At 45.6% G+C, this 15,346-nt stretch overlaps 1 protein-coding gene across 2 annotated transcripts in view; it reads right to left on the bottom strand.

Moving 5' to 3' along the window:
- AMOT (angiomotin) overlaps nucleotides 1-15,346 on the bottom strand; it is a 72,091-nt gene that overhangs the window by 20,985 nt on the left and 35,760 nt on the right. For both annotated transcript variants that reach the window (XM_035113573.2, XM_035113572.2), the window contains exons 4-5: nucleotides 2,653-3,151; nucleotides 265-409 (exon numbers count right to left, since the gene is read on the bottom strand). In XM_035113573.2, coding sequence (XP_034969464.1) covers nucleotides 265-409; nucleotides 2,653-3,151 — 644 coding nt within the window. The remainder of the gene's footprint in view (nucleotides 1-264; nucleotides 410-2,652; nucleotides 3,152-15,346) is intronic.

Genomic DNA, 15,346 nt, shown 5'->3' with positions numbered 1-15,346 from the left:
GTGCACTCCTGGAACTATCTGTTTGGAGAAATGCTGGTAGTCTTAGTGGCCAAAGGTGATTTTTATTAGCCTGCACAGTCACCATGGCTCTAACTGGAACACCTGTACCTGGAAGAAAATGACATTGGCATAATGTGTTGCTGGACGGCAACTCCCATCATCCTTGACCACTGGCTTTGCTGGCAGGGGCTGATGGGAGCTGGAGCCCAGCAACTCCAATCCCAGGGAAGCCTGCTTTAAACTCATGTATAAACAGAAATTTACCTCTGAGGTCTCTATTGAAGTCGTGCAGCCTTCGTATCTCTCCTTCCAGCTTGTTCCTCATGGTCTTCTCCAGGGTCTCCCGCTTTGTGGAAGACTTTTCCAGGTTATTGTAGGCTTCTGAAACTTGCTGAATTTCTGTTTCCAGCTGGAGCAAACAAGAAAAGAAAACAATGCATGCATTATCTATCTATCTATCTATCTATCTATCTATCTATCTATCTATCTATCTATCTATCTATCATCTACCTCCCTATTCATCCACTATATAACAGTATTTAGCATGGCTATATATAGGCTTTGTGGTGGTAGTGGGGGAATGAACAACTAGACCTCATGCAAGAGAAAGCAGATCACAACCATGTTGCAAACAGAACACCTTTCACTCAGTGAGCCAAAAGCACGTGATACTGTTCTGGTACTGAACCAAGCAGGTCTGGTCCTGAGAAAATTGGATGGGAGAAGGAGGGCCATAACTCAATGATCAGAGCATCTGCTTTGCATGCAAAAGGTCCCAGGTTCAAGGCCCCAGCATCTCCAGGTAGGACTGGTAGAGACCCTGTGTCTGAAATCCTGGAAAGTTGCTGCCAGTCAGTGTGGACAATACTGAGTTAGGTTGACCAATGGATCAGACCAATGGCCCATCTAGTCCAGCAGCCTGTTCTTACAGTGGTCAACCAGATGGCTCAAAAGGAAGCCCACAAGCAAGAGCCCTCTCCCCTCCTGTGGTTTCCAGCAACTGGTATTCAGAAGCATTACTGCCTCCAACTGTGGAGGGCAGAGCATGACACCCTGGCTAGTAGCCATCAGTCGCCCTCTCCTCCATCCATTTGTCTAAATCTCTGTTAAAGCCATCCAAGTTGGTGTCCATAACTGCCTCCTGTGGGAGCAAGTTCCTGTGCTGCATGTAGAAGTCTTTTCTTTTGTCTGCCTTGAATCTTCCAACATTCAGCTTCACAGGATGCCCACAAGCCACCTAAAATACCTAAAAGGCATGGAAGATGGAGCAAGCTTGTTTTCTCCTTCTCCGGAGAGTAGGACCTGAACCAATGGCTTCAAGTTACAAGAAAGGAGATTCTGACTAAACATCAGGAAGAATTTTCTAGTGGGAGGGGCTACTCAATAGTGAAACAGAAGGTAGTGGACTCTCCTTCCTTGGAGGTTTTTAAGCAGAGGTTGGATAGCCATCTGTCATGGATGCTTTAGTTGAGATTTTGCATTGCAAGGGTAGATGACCCCGGGGTCCCTTCCAACTCTACAATTCTATGATTCTATGAAATGAGTCTCCTCCACCTTTCCAAAGAATGCAAAGTTTTGTGGGTCTACAAGAGAGGTGTTTCAACACCCTCACAAATGCCACAATTTCTAGGACATGTGCACAGGAAGCTGCCTTCTTGGTCAACGGGGCTCAAGCGTTGTGCACGTTGACCGGACATTGTTCTCCAAGGATTCAGGCCAGCCTTGCCCAGCCCTCTCTAGAGATGCTGCTGGGGACTGAAGCAAGGACTCTCTCTGTACAAAGCAGGTGCTCAGACACTGTGCAAGGGTCTTCTGAAGCCATAAGCAAGACCGCAGCAGATGTACGTAAAAGCAAATGTGGTCCAACAGTATACATGCAGGCTAAACCAAGACATAAAAAGGTGCTCCCAGTAGATGCTTGCACACAACAACCGTGGTGTTCTCCGGCTTCCGAAAAGGGCAATCAAAGTGATGAAGGGAATGCCATCACTCCCCTATGAGGAAAGGTGGCAACATTTGGGACTTCTCAGTTCAGAGCAAAGGCGAATAAAAGGCCAGACAATAGGAGTTCATAAATTATGCATGGCCTGGAGAAACTGGATAGAGAATAGTTTTCCTCCCTGTCTCATAAAACCAAAACTTGCTGACATCTGATTAAGCTGAATGTTGGAAGAATGTTGGACAGGTAGAAGAAAATACTTCTTCACTCAGAGCATAGTTAAATGGTGGAACTCCCTCCCACAGGAGAAAGTGATGGCCAACAACTTGGATGGCTTAGAACAAATTAATGGAGGATAAAGCTATCAATGGCTACTAGCCATGATGGAGGCTGCCCTTGGCCTCCATGGTCAGAGGCAACAATGCCGTTGATGGAAACTGCAGGACAGTAGAGGGCTCTTGTGCTCAGGCCCGGCTTATGGATTCCATACAGGCATCTGGTTGGCCGCTGTGGTAACAGGATACTGGGCTTGGAAGGGCAGCGGCCAGATCCAGCAGGGCACTTCTTACACTCCTAAGAATGAAATACTAAATAGGCCTTCCTTGTGCTGCCGTGCAGGGGGTTGGACTAGATGACCTTTGGGAGTCCCTTCCAACTCTACAATTCTATAATACTATGTGGGGGTGGGGTGGGGAGGTCCCATCAGTTCTTACCTTTTGGAGCCTGGCTACTTTCTCATAGCATCCTTCCAGCTCCTGGCGCAAAGCTCTGTTCTCATCAGAGAGGATCTCCACCATCTGCTGGGCCCTGGAGACAATGGCGAAAGGGTCTACGGGCATCTGCTGGTATGGGGAAGGGGTCGGCTGGGGCCTGCTAAGGGCCGAGTAGGAGTCCCCTTGCTGATGCTGATGATGTTGCTGCTGCAACTGCAGCGGCAGCTGCGGCTGCTGGAAATGCTGCTGCGGCTGCCCAACCACAGGCTGGCAGAACCGGTAAAGATCTCCCTGGTGGACATGGCTGGGCAGAAAGAGATGCTGGGTCCGTTGCTGGGAGAAAGGGTCTCCTTGGATGGGAGTGTTTGGAGGCTGGGAAGGGGACACCCTGGAGGGAGGCAGCGACTGCAGGAGCGTCATGGAGCCCAAGGAGGTGAGTGAAGACGTTGGGCTGTGGTGGTGAGGAGGCCTCTGCTGCAGCTGGTGCTCCGGGTTCTGCCTGCAAAGACCAACAAACACCAGTGGCTCACTTGGGCTGATCTGGCAAAGAGAGAAAGTCATATGAACAGAGATGGGTGTGCGGCCAAGGCCTCTACAGCCTGGCCATATGATGCAGGGGGTGATGGGAGTTGTAGTCTGGCCTGCAGGGGCCGGTGGGCATTGTAGTCTGACCTAGAACCTGCACTGTACCACTTCAGATTGCAGGTAATGATTCTGACCATGGAACAGTACCCGACCAAAAATGGTTCCTACAGATGAAGAGTGAGCAGGTCAGGTAAAAAGCCTTCAACCCAAATAACTCATTTTTAATGTGTAAGACCTTGTCCTTTTTTCTGGCATGGAGGAACTGTCAATCACATGGGCCCCCATGTGCAGTCTGAACTGGTACAGTCAGTTGGTACTGACTGACAACCTCAGTAAGAACTAGATGCTTGTTTGGCCCAGCTACTGTGTATCAATCTTCCATCAAATATGCTTGCCTGAAAGCATAACTATTTCAGAAGCAAATAAAAAATTTTGAGGCTGGTTTAAGAAAATTCCTTCTAGCACGCCACAGGGGGAAAGAGGAGTGATCGAAGTGCCCCACTGCAAAAACCTTTGTTCTCATGCTAAGGTTCAATGTCTGAACCTCCCAAAAATTTCTTACCTGCTGCATTCTGCATTTAAATTTATTTGTAAAAAACATTTTGCCTGCTGTTCTCCAGATGGAGAACAATATTTTTTTAAAAAAATGCAGCGAAAACATCAATACAACTATTTAAAGGAGACAGTGAGCATTCCCTCTCCCAAAAGATGTGGCAAACGTTAAAAGCTTGTTTACAGTTTCCTTTGAAGAGACACAGCCCTGAATCTGCTGGATGCCATTCTGTTAGGGTATGGAAAAAGACATACTGTATGTGCTCCCTCAATTGCTACCCAGCAGCAATCCTGAACTCTCCATACCAGCTGTCCACTACAAGAACCTTAACTTTAAGAATGTGAACCTAAGGACAAAGACTGCCTTACTACTCATTTTCGTTAGGAGTTCTGGAAGCCCTTTCAGCTAAAGAACAGGGTAGAAATGCTATGAATGAATGAATGAATGAATGAATGAATGAATAGGCTACTGGTTCTGTAATCTGTAGGCCGCCATCAAGGAAGCCCTCTTCACAATGACCATGAGCATACAAAGAAAATAATCTAAGCAAACTCTTAAGAATGGGAAAGTCTCATATGGAAGAAGACACACCTTCCGCAATCAATGCTCAGGTTAGAAGCAGAGCCTCACCATCTTGAATTTCACCTGGTAACAAACTGGTTAGCAAGAGCAGCTCTCACCAGCCCAAGTGTTAGATGCTCTCTAGCACCAACACCAGAAATCACCTGCTTAACACAAGAACAGCCCTACTGGATCAGGTCAGGGGTGCCAACTATAGGGGGCCCTAGGGGCCTGAGCACCCACAAAAATTTTGTTGTGGGTGCTCAGAACCCACATTGCTGGGCCCCCGACACAACTTCCGGTGCCTCGTGATGCACCAGGATTCATGTCTGAGGCTTTGTGAGACCTTGGAGATGTTAAACAGCATTGGCAACGGTCACCTTGCAAGACAGGATAGCTCAGTTGGTTAGAGCTGACAAGAGTGTGGTGCTAATAACCCCAAGGTTGCAGGTTTGATCCCTGCATGGGACAGCTGCATATTCCTGCATTGCAGGGGGTTAGACAAGATGATCCTCAGAGTCCCTTCCAACTCTATGATTCTAAGAGGGTTTCCATTTTATCTTAGAACAGTCTGTCCTACCGTGGCATTTGGAGCAATGTGTGCTGGTAAATACTCCCTGGTAAGTTCGTTCTTTTAAAAAATCTTTTTTTAAAAATCACATGCGAGAGGATTTGAATCTCACAATAGAGATTCTACGTCTAGAAGAGATGCTACTCAAAGACTGCCCGCCGGCCTAATAAATTTACTTATCTGGACAGGTGGGGTGGGACTGGGTATGCTAGTCCATAGCAAACAGCAACCTGGCATTTTGAGATCATGCATGTCCATTTACATACATGTATGCATGCCAGAGAGATATGACAGACATCTGCCACTCCAAGATGCAGATTCTAAGGAGTTGGAGGAAGGGACTCAGACTTGGGAAATAAACATTACAAAAAGAGATATCTGATTTTCCCTTAAGAACAAGAAGAGGATTAACAATGGAGGTACCTTTAACAAGGATCATCCCTGACACAACAAGATGCAACTAGAATACATGCAGATGGCCACTATATATGGCAGGACAGGGCAGAAGGTAGACTGGGATCTACCAGCAGATCTCCAAGCAACGAAAAGCTTTTGTCCCTTATGAAGAAACACTTTGGAAAGACCCAGGAATGGAATATTTCTTGGCGGATAAAAACAATAACGTTAATGACCAAGTTTTGCTTCTCAGCTGAAAGGTCTCAGAAGATGAAACTCTCACGTTAATTGCAATCTGTATCTCATGTTTTTATTTTCCATATCATATAGTATTTTAAATATGTGCATGTCTTATCTTTTGCATCATACTGAATTTCAAACAAGGAAATGTTTTAATTAATCCTCAACGTTTTTATTCTTTGTATGCTCTGGGTCTGTGACGGGATAATAAATCACAGAATCATGCAAAGTCAGAAGAGACCACAGGGTCATCCAGTCGTACCCTCTGGAATGCAAGAATCTAGCTAAAGAATCCCTAAAAAGATGGTCATCCAACCTCTGCTTGAAAGCCTTTCCAAGATAACTCCATCCCACTATCAAACATCTCTTACTGTCAAAACTTCTTCTTGATGTTTAGTTGGAATCTCCTTTCTAATAACTCGAAGCCACTGGTTTGTGTCCTACCCCCTGGAGCAGTAGAAAACAAGCTGGCTCCATCTCCTATGTGACAGCCGTTCAGATAATGGAATATGGCTATCATGTCTTAGAACATCAGCCTTCTCTTCTCCAGGCTAAACAAACCCAACACCCCCAACCATTAATGACTGATCAATTGACAAAAATCCTGCCCAAACCATCTAAAGATTAAGCAGGAGATTATTATTTTTTTGGTAGTGGATTCTGTGACCTAGTCATGATTTGCGAGCTAAGCAAGTGCCTAGAGGAACACTGGCCCTTAAATCTATGTTCTGCACCTGCACACACACAAAGCACACACATAAAAGCACACCAGGCAAAAGCCACTATATGGGACCTGGTTCCAGTTAGTGGATCACAGGGTTCTAGTCAGAAAAAACATAAGGATTCCACAAAACCATATAGTGCCTGGTCTGGTCTATGGAAGCTACTCCTCCGACTCCAAAAAAGGGAGGGAGAACGAGACACAGTTTATTATATTCATTATTGATCTAATTACCTCATTTATAACTCACCTTTCCTCCAAGGAGTTCAAGGTGACATGCATAGTCTTTCTCCTCCCCATTTTATCCTCAGAGCAACCCTGTGAGGTGGGTCCAGCTGACAAGTAGTGACTGGCCCAAGGTCACCCAGTGAGCTTCATGGCCAACTGGTGATTTGAACCCTGGTCTCCCAGGTCCTAGTCCGACACTCCAGCTACCACACCACAACTGGCTCAGTTTCTCCTCCAAACAGTAAATGAGGAAGAGGTGGGTGTGGCTTCAGCAAAGAGAAAAGGGTCTGTGTTTCCCCTTAAATATGTCAGGAACCACATTAAGTGTTATATGCAAACTCAACCCTGCTGAATTCATAGCTGCAACAGATGGCCTGGGACTGCAGAAAGGAGGCGAAAGGACAGTCTTGCCCTGTCCATTGGCCGAAGGAACAACAACCACTAGCCAGCTGCTTATTAGGCAAGATCGGCGAGAGAAGATCAGCTTGACCTGAACCAAATATAAATACATAATAGCTTAGCAGTTCATTGCAGTCTTGAACAGTTGAACCCTGTCCTACATATTTTGCAAGCTTTGTCTTCTTAGTCTGAAGTCTGATACTTATTATTATTATTATTATTAATGCTAAGGAGTTGCTTTGGGGGACAGTAATGTTAACATCTGATATTTTGTGAGCACAGTATTATTTCATAGTACCCTATGCAAAATGAATTACTGTACTGGATTCTGTTCACTTTTTGCTAGGCTTTGTGTACATCTTATGGGCAATGAACTAATGTGACTTCAATCATACGCAGCTGAAGACAGACGGGTTGAAATTCTGCAAGTTAAAGGTGGAGAACTTCAAAGCTCTTTTTGCACTAGGTTTTCCTGGAGCAAAAATATCTTTTCAGCTCTCAGCCTTGTTTGGGGGAACAAGGCCCTCCTTGTCACACTGGTTCTGGGATGCACTCACAGGATCTCACAGGGCTGTCTGAGATCCCAGGAGATTTCACATTAGCAGGGCCCTCTCAGCACAGTCACTCTGGAAAGTTGGGATGCTCGTATGGAGGAAGTTTGAATATACAGTCATACCTTGGAAGTCGAATGGAATCCGTTCTGGAAGTCCGTTCGACTTCCAAAACCAACTTCCAAAGTGCAGCTTCTGATTGGCTACAGGAAGCTCCTGCAGCCAATCAGAAGCCACATCGGATATTCGGTTTCCAAAAATAGTTCACAAACTGGAACAGTCATGTCCGGGTTTGCAGTGTTCGGGAGCCAAAACATTTAAGAACTAAGCTGTTCGTAAACCAAGGTACAACTGTACACATTTTTGTGTACTGAACCCCTGGAACCAAACCACAGCATAAAATACAACTGTACTGTAATTATAGAGTAGCAATATGGGGTGGGTTTTTTTTTAGTAAAACAACCTCTAGTACAGTCAAAACTAACAATGTAAATGAACTGAATGGCAAAAAGTATGCAGCCTACAAGTGCTCTCAGCTGCTCTGAGCTCTTGGTTGGCAGGCAATGAATTTTTTTGTAAGTTTTAGGTGTTCTTAGTCCGCTGCTGCCCTGCTCCCATTGCAGAATATTACCTGAATTAATTAATTGCCGTCTGAGTCTCACTTCCACAACCCAATTGCTGCTGCTATTACTTCCCTCCACAAATTACAAGTTAGGAGCAATGTGTTTAAGTCTTCTTATTGTTCTTCTGTTACAACTGTCTTCACAATGGGGGTTATTCAGGTTTAAAAGGGAGGGATCCTTGTACATTTTACAGAGGTGAAATTTCAGCCGTTTCCAGCAAAAAAGGGGGGAAAAAACCATTCTAAAATTCTCCTAATTAAAAAAGAGGGGAATGAAGTCATATGAATATTTAAATTCAAATATGCAGAACAGGATTCACAGTCCAAAAAGAAGAAATGTATCACCAGAAGATACAGATTTTGCATTAAACCGACATGCTGATTTATAAGCACAGACACAGATTTAGAATTGATTGCTATGATTTAAATAAAATTATGGTGAATCTGACCATGGAGCGTGGGGGAGCTGTGCTACCCCAATGCAGAAAAAAATAACTCTAATATACTTTAACACCCAAAGGCTGTCTGTTGGTTGAAGTTCCCATAGAAAATGAGCCTTTAGAAAAGGACATTATTGTCATTAATAGTAGTAGTAGTAGTAGTAGTAGTATATTTTATTATCATAATCATGAGCAATCTGTCAGTTTCTAAACCACCGCCTCAAAGTGATTTAAACAAGTGAAAAACAGCAAGTGCATTTAGAACAAGACTAAAACCCTAACAGAAAGCCTTTCGAATCAACAATGTCTTTTGATTGTTTCTAGAAAGTGCAGGCAGTTTGCATTTACAGGGATGCTATTCTACACGGATGCTATTTGCAAGTGCGGTGCAAGATGTATTAATCACCCTGTCTTATTTATTATTTATTTATTATTTATACCCCGCCAATCTGGCTGGGTTTTCCCCGCCACTCTGGGCAGTTTCCAGCAAATACCAAAAAAAACATTAAAATATCACAGATTAAAAACTTCCCAAAAAAGGGCTGCCTTTAAGTGTTTTCTAAATGTCAGGTAGTTGTTTATCTCTCTGACCTCTGATGGGAGGGCGTTCCACAGGACGGATGCCACTACCGAGAAGGCCCTCTGCCTGGTTCCCTGTAGCTTTGCTTCTCACAGTGAGGGAACTGCCAGAAGGCCCTCGGCACTGGATCTCAGTGTCCAGGCTGAACAATGGGGGTGGAGACGCTCCTTCAGGTATATAGGACCGAGGCCGTTTAGGGCTTTAAAGGTCAGCACCAACACTTTGAATTGTGCTCGGAAACGTACTGGGAGCCAATGTAGGTCTCCTAGGACCGGTGTTATGTGGTCTCGGCGGCCACTCTCGGTCACCAGTCTAGCTGCCGCATTATGGATTAATTGCAGTTTCCAGGTCACCTTCAAAGGTAGCCCCACGTAGAGCGCATTGCAGTAGTCCAAGCGGGAGATAACTAGAGCATGCACCACTCTGGTGAGACAGTCTACGGGGAGGTGGGGTCTCAGCCTGTGTACCAGATGGAGCTGGTAGACAGCCGCCCTGGACACAGAATTAACCTGTGCCTCCATGGACAGCTGTGAGTCCAAAATGACTCCCAGGCTGCGCACCTGGTCCTTCAAGAGCACAGTTATCCCATTCAGGAACAGGGCTTCATATAGATGTTAAAAAGCTTGGGGGAGAGGACGGAACCCTGAGGCACCCCACAAGTGAGAGCCCAGGGGTCTGAACACTCATTCCCCACCACCACTTTCTGAACACGGCCCAGGAGGAAGGAGCGGAACCACTGTATGACAGTCCTCCCAGCTCCCAACCCCTCTAGACGGTCCAGAAAGATGTTATGGTCGATGGTATCAGAGGCCGCTGAGAGATCCAGCAGAACTAGGAAACAGCTCTCACCTTTGTCCCTAGCCCGCCAGAGATCACCAACCAGCGTGACCAAGGCAGTTTCAGTCCCATGGTGAGGATTGAATCCCGATTGGAAGGGATCCAAATGGTCCGCATCCTCCAGGCGTGCTTGGAGTTGTTCAGCAACCACTCGCTCAATCCCCTTGCCCAAGAATGGTAGATTTGAGACTGGGCGATAGATTTGCCGGGTCTAAAGATTTTTTTTAAGAAGCGGTTTAATGACCGCCTCTTTTAGCGGCTCTGGGAATACTCCCTCATAGAGGGAAGCATTCACCACTCCACGGAGCCCATCACCCAGCCCTTCCCGGCTCACTTTTATTAGCCAGGATGGGCAAGGGTCAAGGAGACAGGTGGTCGGTTTCACTCGTCCAAGAAGCCTGTCCACATCCTCGGAGGTAACAGATTGAAATTGATCCCATGAAACATGACTAGACAGGACTCCAGCACTTTCCCGCCCCGGCCCTGCTCCCACGGTGGAGTCTACCTCCCTCCGAATCTGAGCGACTTTATCCGCAAAAAACTTTGCAAAAGCATTGCAGGAGATATTGGGGTCCCTACCAGGCCCCGATGACGAAGATGGTTCGGATAGATTGCGAACCACCTGGAACAGTCTCCTGCTGCTGTTTTCTGCAGATGAGATAGAAACGGTGAAGAAGGTCCTCTTCGCCGTCGCCACTGCCACTTGGTAGGCTCGAAGTTGAGCTCTAGCCCATGTCTTCCAGTGGTTAGAGCAGAAAAATAAGAGTACTGGATTGGGATGAGATGGGTAAGGATTAAATAATACATGAGAGGTTCAGGTATGAGAATAATCAAAGGAAGGATGGAGAGCCTGTGGCCCTCCTGAAGTTGTTGCCTTCCAACTTCCATCAGCTCCAGCCAACATTGAGAGCCACAGGTTGGCCTGATTTAAGGGTCCTAAATGGGAACCAAAAAGCAGAATATTTAGGAAAACACAGATTGATTTTCCTGCACGAAAGAAACCAAAGGCGGTATTCAACGAATCCAGTGGTTCCTGAACTGTTTTTGAAGGTTGGTTCCGTAAACTCACCCCGAATGCCCCCTACCCTATAATAAGCATGATTCAGAATAGTGGTTTGCACGACCCACTAAGGAAGGTAACAACACAATGAAAATTCAGAACCGTAATGATTAATTGCACATTTATTCAAAACTAGCTGGCCCGGTCATGTGTTGCTGTGGGTCATCCCTGTGATTCCCCCCACCCTGTCCCGATCCATGACGTATCCCACCCCTCCTCCCTCCAACCCCCTGGCTCATCCCTGTGTTTCAGTAGGTAGGACATCCTTCCCTCTGTTTTTCCCTGGGAGTGTTGTCCTCTCCCCCCTGTATATTTTTAGATTAATTTTTTTTGAAATAAGAACATGAGAAGCAGAAGTTATTATTGCTTAACTTTATTTTTGGGATTTTCATTTATTTTGGTGGGTATTGTATGATTTGGGCGTTGTTGTGTGTTTCGGGGTGTGTGTGTGTGTGTGTGTGTGTGTGTGTGTGTGTGTGTTTTGGTATTTGGATTTTCTAATTTTGGATTAGGTGACCCAGAGAACCTAGAGAACTACTTTAATAATCCCGACCGGGGTGGTTGAATCAAATAGCGAAGACCCACAGCCCCGTAGCAACAGAAGGCGAGTTCCGAAGCACCCAAGCTGTTCGGTTCCATAAGAAACCCAGGAAGTGGCAAGGGGAAGGTAGGAGATTGTAAATGGGGGAGGGGGTTGGCCACTGCAAATATCCGAGGACTTAAACTGGGGGGAGAAACTTGTTGTTTTTTAAGACGCAGAGGCTTGCGATCAGTCATAGTATAAAGCGTAGGTTACAAGGGGCATGACTGCCCTTACTTAAAATGGCCGCCGGAGCCTTGCATGTGACACAGCGCCCGCAAAATTTTAAAGTAAAAACCCCTTGCCATGCCCCCAAGTGTGTTGCTGTGGGTTATTCCCCCCCCCGGGCCTAGTGGGGGCCTGGCAGGGGCCTACATAAAACAAAGGCTGTGCGGCCTGCGATCCATGAGCTTGCCCTCTCCCCCACCCTGGGCCTAGTGGGGGTCTGGCAGGGGCTACATAAAACAAAGGCCGTGCTACGACCTGCAATCCAGGCACTCACCCTCCCCCCCCCCCGGGCCTAGTGGGGGCCTGGCAGGGGCTAGGGGTCTGGTAATGGCCACCTTGGTGGTTTCAGTTGCTTGGTTGATGATGTCATTATTTGGTTTGTGGGTGTGGTGTAGATTTCACAGGAAGGGATGGGGTGTACTATGGGAGGAAATCCACTTGAGGGTGCTGTTTTACTTTGTTGAAAAACAGGTTTTTACCTGCAGAGGTGTGAGATGTGTGGTGTTTTTTTCTAACAACACTCAGGGAGTGGCCTGGATCATTGTGTCAAAATTTCAGGATGATAGGTCAAGCGGTTACGGAGCCCCCACTTTCATGATTTTTACATTTATATATATATATAGATGCAATTGAAACTATTCAGTTTAATTAATTTAACAAAACTGATGAAGTCTGACAGTCATTGAAACATCCAGCGCCTCCCTGCCTGTTAGTGCTCCCTGGGGTGTGGGTATGTGCTTTTGCCCACTTGGGGAAGCACTGAACTAAAGTGTCCCATTGGCTCAAGGACTACTGTTAGCACAACAAGGCATCTCCATCTCTGTGTCTCATGCTCCCTGCCCTGCATCTTTATTTATTTATTTATTTATTTATTTATTTATTTATTTATTTATTTATATTTATTAATTAATTACATTTCTATACTCCCTTTACCTTTCAAAGAGCTCAGGGTGGTGTAGGTGGTTCTCCTCCTCCTCCTCATTTCATCCTCACAACAACCCTGTGAGGTAGGTTAGGCCAAGAGATGCTGACTGGCCCAAGGTCACCCAGTGAGCTTCACGGCTGAGTGGGGATTTGAACCCTGCTCTCCCAGGTCACAGTCCCACACTCTAATTATTATGCCACACTGGCTCCAGAGGATTGGAGGAACCCCAGAATAGATTTAGGAGGGGAGGAGAGAGAGGAGAAGTGGGAAAGCTCCATTGTGCAAGAAGAAATCTTTGTGCCGACAGAACTACTGACTTAGTACTACCCTGACTTAGCACAAACCCAACTTGCGTTTTTACACAAAAAAAGGACCTAAGAGCAAAGTGCTCACCGCTTTTGAAAGACATCATGCGAAATAGGGTGTTTTTTTCCTCCTCAGGGCTGGACACCACCTTATTGGCAAGTAGACCTAGACTTCTACAAAGCTGCTCAACTACATACCAGGAGAGAGGATGTTTTTAATCTTTGTGGGTTTGAATGCCTCAAGCTCTGATGACCCCGGGAAGGCTCACTGCCTGATCTCACGCAGAGTTAGGCATCTGGTTTAGGCGCATGCAATTATTCATAGGACTGACTTCCAGAGCACAGTGGAAGATATGACTTTAGCTGTTAGTTGGTGGTCTCCAATTCTGGCGAACTTAGCAACACAACAGGCCACTTTCCTTCAAGATGGCGTTCCCGTATAGTTGTGCCATGCCAATCCTTAAGAAAACCGATCACTCAGATCCTTGGAGCTACAGACCTATCAATCTTTTAGCTGTAGTCTCTAAACTATATAAGCTAACTAAATAAGTTATAAGAATGGGATAGGAAACAATCTTTGGAAAACAAGCAGGTTTCATGCAGGGCAGGAGTACTGCTGACCAGACATATCAGCAAATTTGTGAATACAGCAACAATCCAAATAAATTCATTTTTATAGCCACTGTTCATGTTCATCAGCCTTTGATTTAACAGAGAGTGATTACAGCATAAACATTGATAAAATACTACTCTGGCTTATTCAGTTACAACATCAAGAGAATTATTTGCCTTATCACAAGCATTTCTTATCAAGCAAGGAACGAAACAAGGCTATATTTTGGCGTCATTTCTAGTAACTATTAACTATCTAAATCCAGGTATGGATTTCCCCTTCCTACTTTCCCCCTTCCATTGGAAATTGCAAATTGTCTGAAATGCTTTGGGTTGATGACCTGGTCTTGCTCTCCTTGAACAAAACAGGCTTTAAAGGAACATTAACCAGATTTGGGCAGCTCAGTAAAAGAAGATACTGTACAATAGGAAAACGAAGGCCATTAGACTTAGGAAGAAGGCACCTAAGTTCAGGTGGTCATTAGATGGGCCTGCCCTTGAATAGATCCACTTGTTTTAAATACAGTCATACCTCCGGTTTAAGTATGCTTCGGTTTGAGTACTTTCAGTTTAAGTACTCCGCGGACCCGTCTGCCACTTTCCATTACTTTCAATGGGAAAGTTCGCTTCAGGTTAAGTACGCTTCATGTTAAGTATGGACTTCCAGAACCAATTACACTCATACTTCGGGTTAAGTACGCTTCAGGTTGAGTACTCCACGGACCCGTCTGGAATGGATTAATCCACTTTCCATTACTTTCAATGACTTCCGGAACCAATTGTGTACTTACACCGAGGTACCACTGTACCCAGGTGGCGCTGTGGTCAAACCACTGAGCCTAGGGCTTGCTGATCAGAAGGTCGGCGGTTCAAATCCCTGTGACGGGGTGAGCTCCCGTTGCTTGGTCCCAGCTCCTGCCAACCTAGCAGTTCGAAAGCACGTCAAAGTGCAAGTAGATAAATAGGAACCGCTACAGCGGGAAGGTAAACGGCGTTTCCATGTGCTGCTCTGGTTTGCCAGAGCGGCTTTGTCATGCTGGCCACATGACCTGGAAGCTATACGCTGGCTCCCTCAGCCAATAATGCGAGATGAGCGCGCAACCCCAGAGTCGGTCACGACTGGACCTAATGGTCATGGGTCCCTTTACCTTTTACCACTGTACTTATGACTTCATATTGATGAGAAACTCTTACGGGTGCCATTAAATTACTGCATACCAGGTCCATACAAAAGGCGGCTAATTAATCAATGCTGCGCTTGAGATCTTTGTGGCTAAAATCATAGCACAAAAAATGTTACGTGGGGCATAAATTTGGGGAATAGGAGCCAAATCTGAGCTGGAAACTCTGCAGAAAAAGTTTATGAAGCAGACACTGGGGGCATTCCCCACTGCTCCATTTCAGCCCTGAGCTTGGTCTTTCATTGACTGCAGCTACAATCTGTTTAGCATACATCAGATATTGGCATAGACAAAAAAAAGCCTAGAGGACTAAGCTTTGCTGGTTGGAGCATTTGAAATGCTATTTCACTGTTATAATTTTTGTGTTCTTCCATGTAAGAGATCTATTAAATAGCACTACTGTTGCAACCCACCTAGGACCTTAGGATAATGGGCAGGCAATAAATGAAAAAAATAATAATTAATGAAAATAATAAAAAAACAAAAGTTGTTGACCTTTTTTCTTTTACGGAAAACTTC

This window comes from Zootoca vivipara, chromosome Z, assembly GCF_963506605.1.
Source record: "Zootoca vivipara chromosome Z, rZooViv1.1, whole genome shotgun sequence".
Lineage (NCBI taxonomy): Eukaryota > Metazoa > Chordata > Lepidosauria > Squamata > Lacertidae > Zootoca > Zootoca vivipara.
This window is presented reverse-complemented; position numbering and strand designations above follow the sequence as displayed.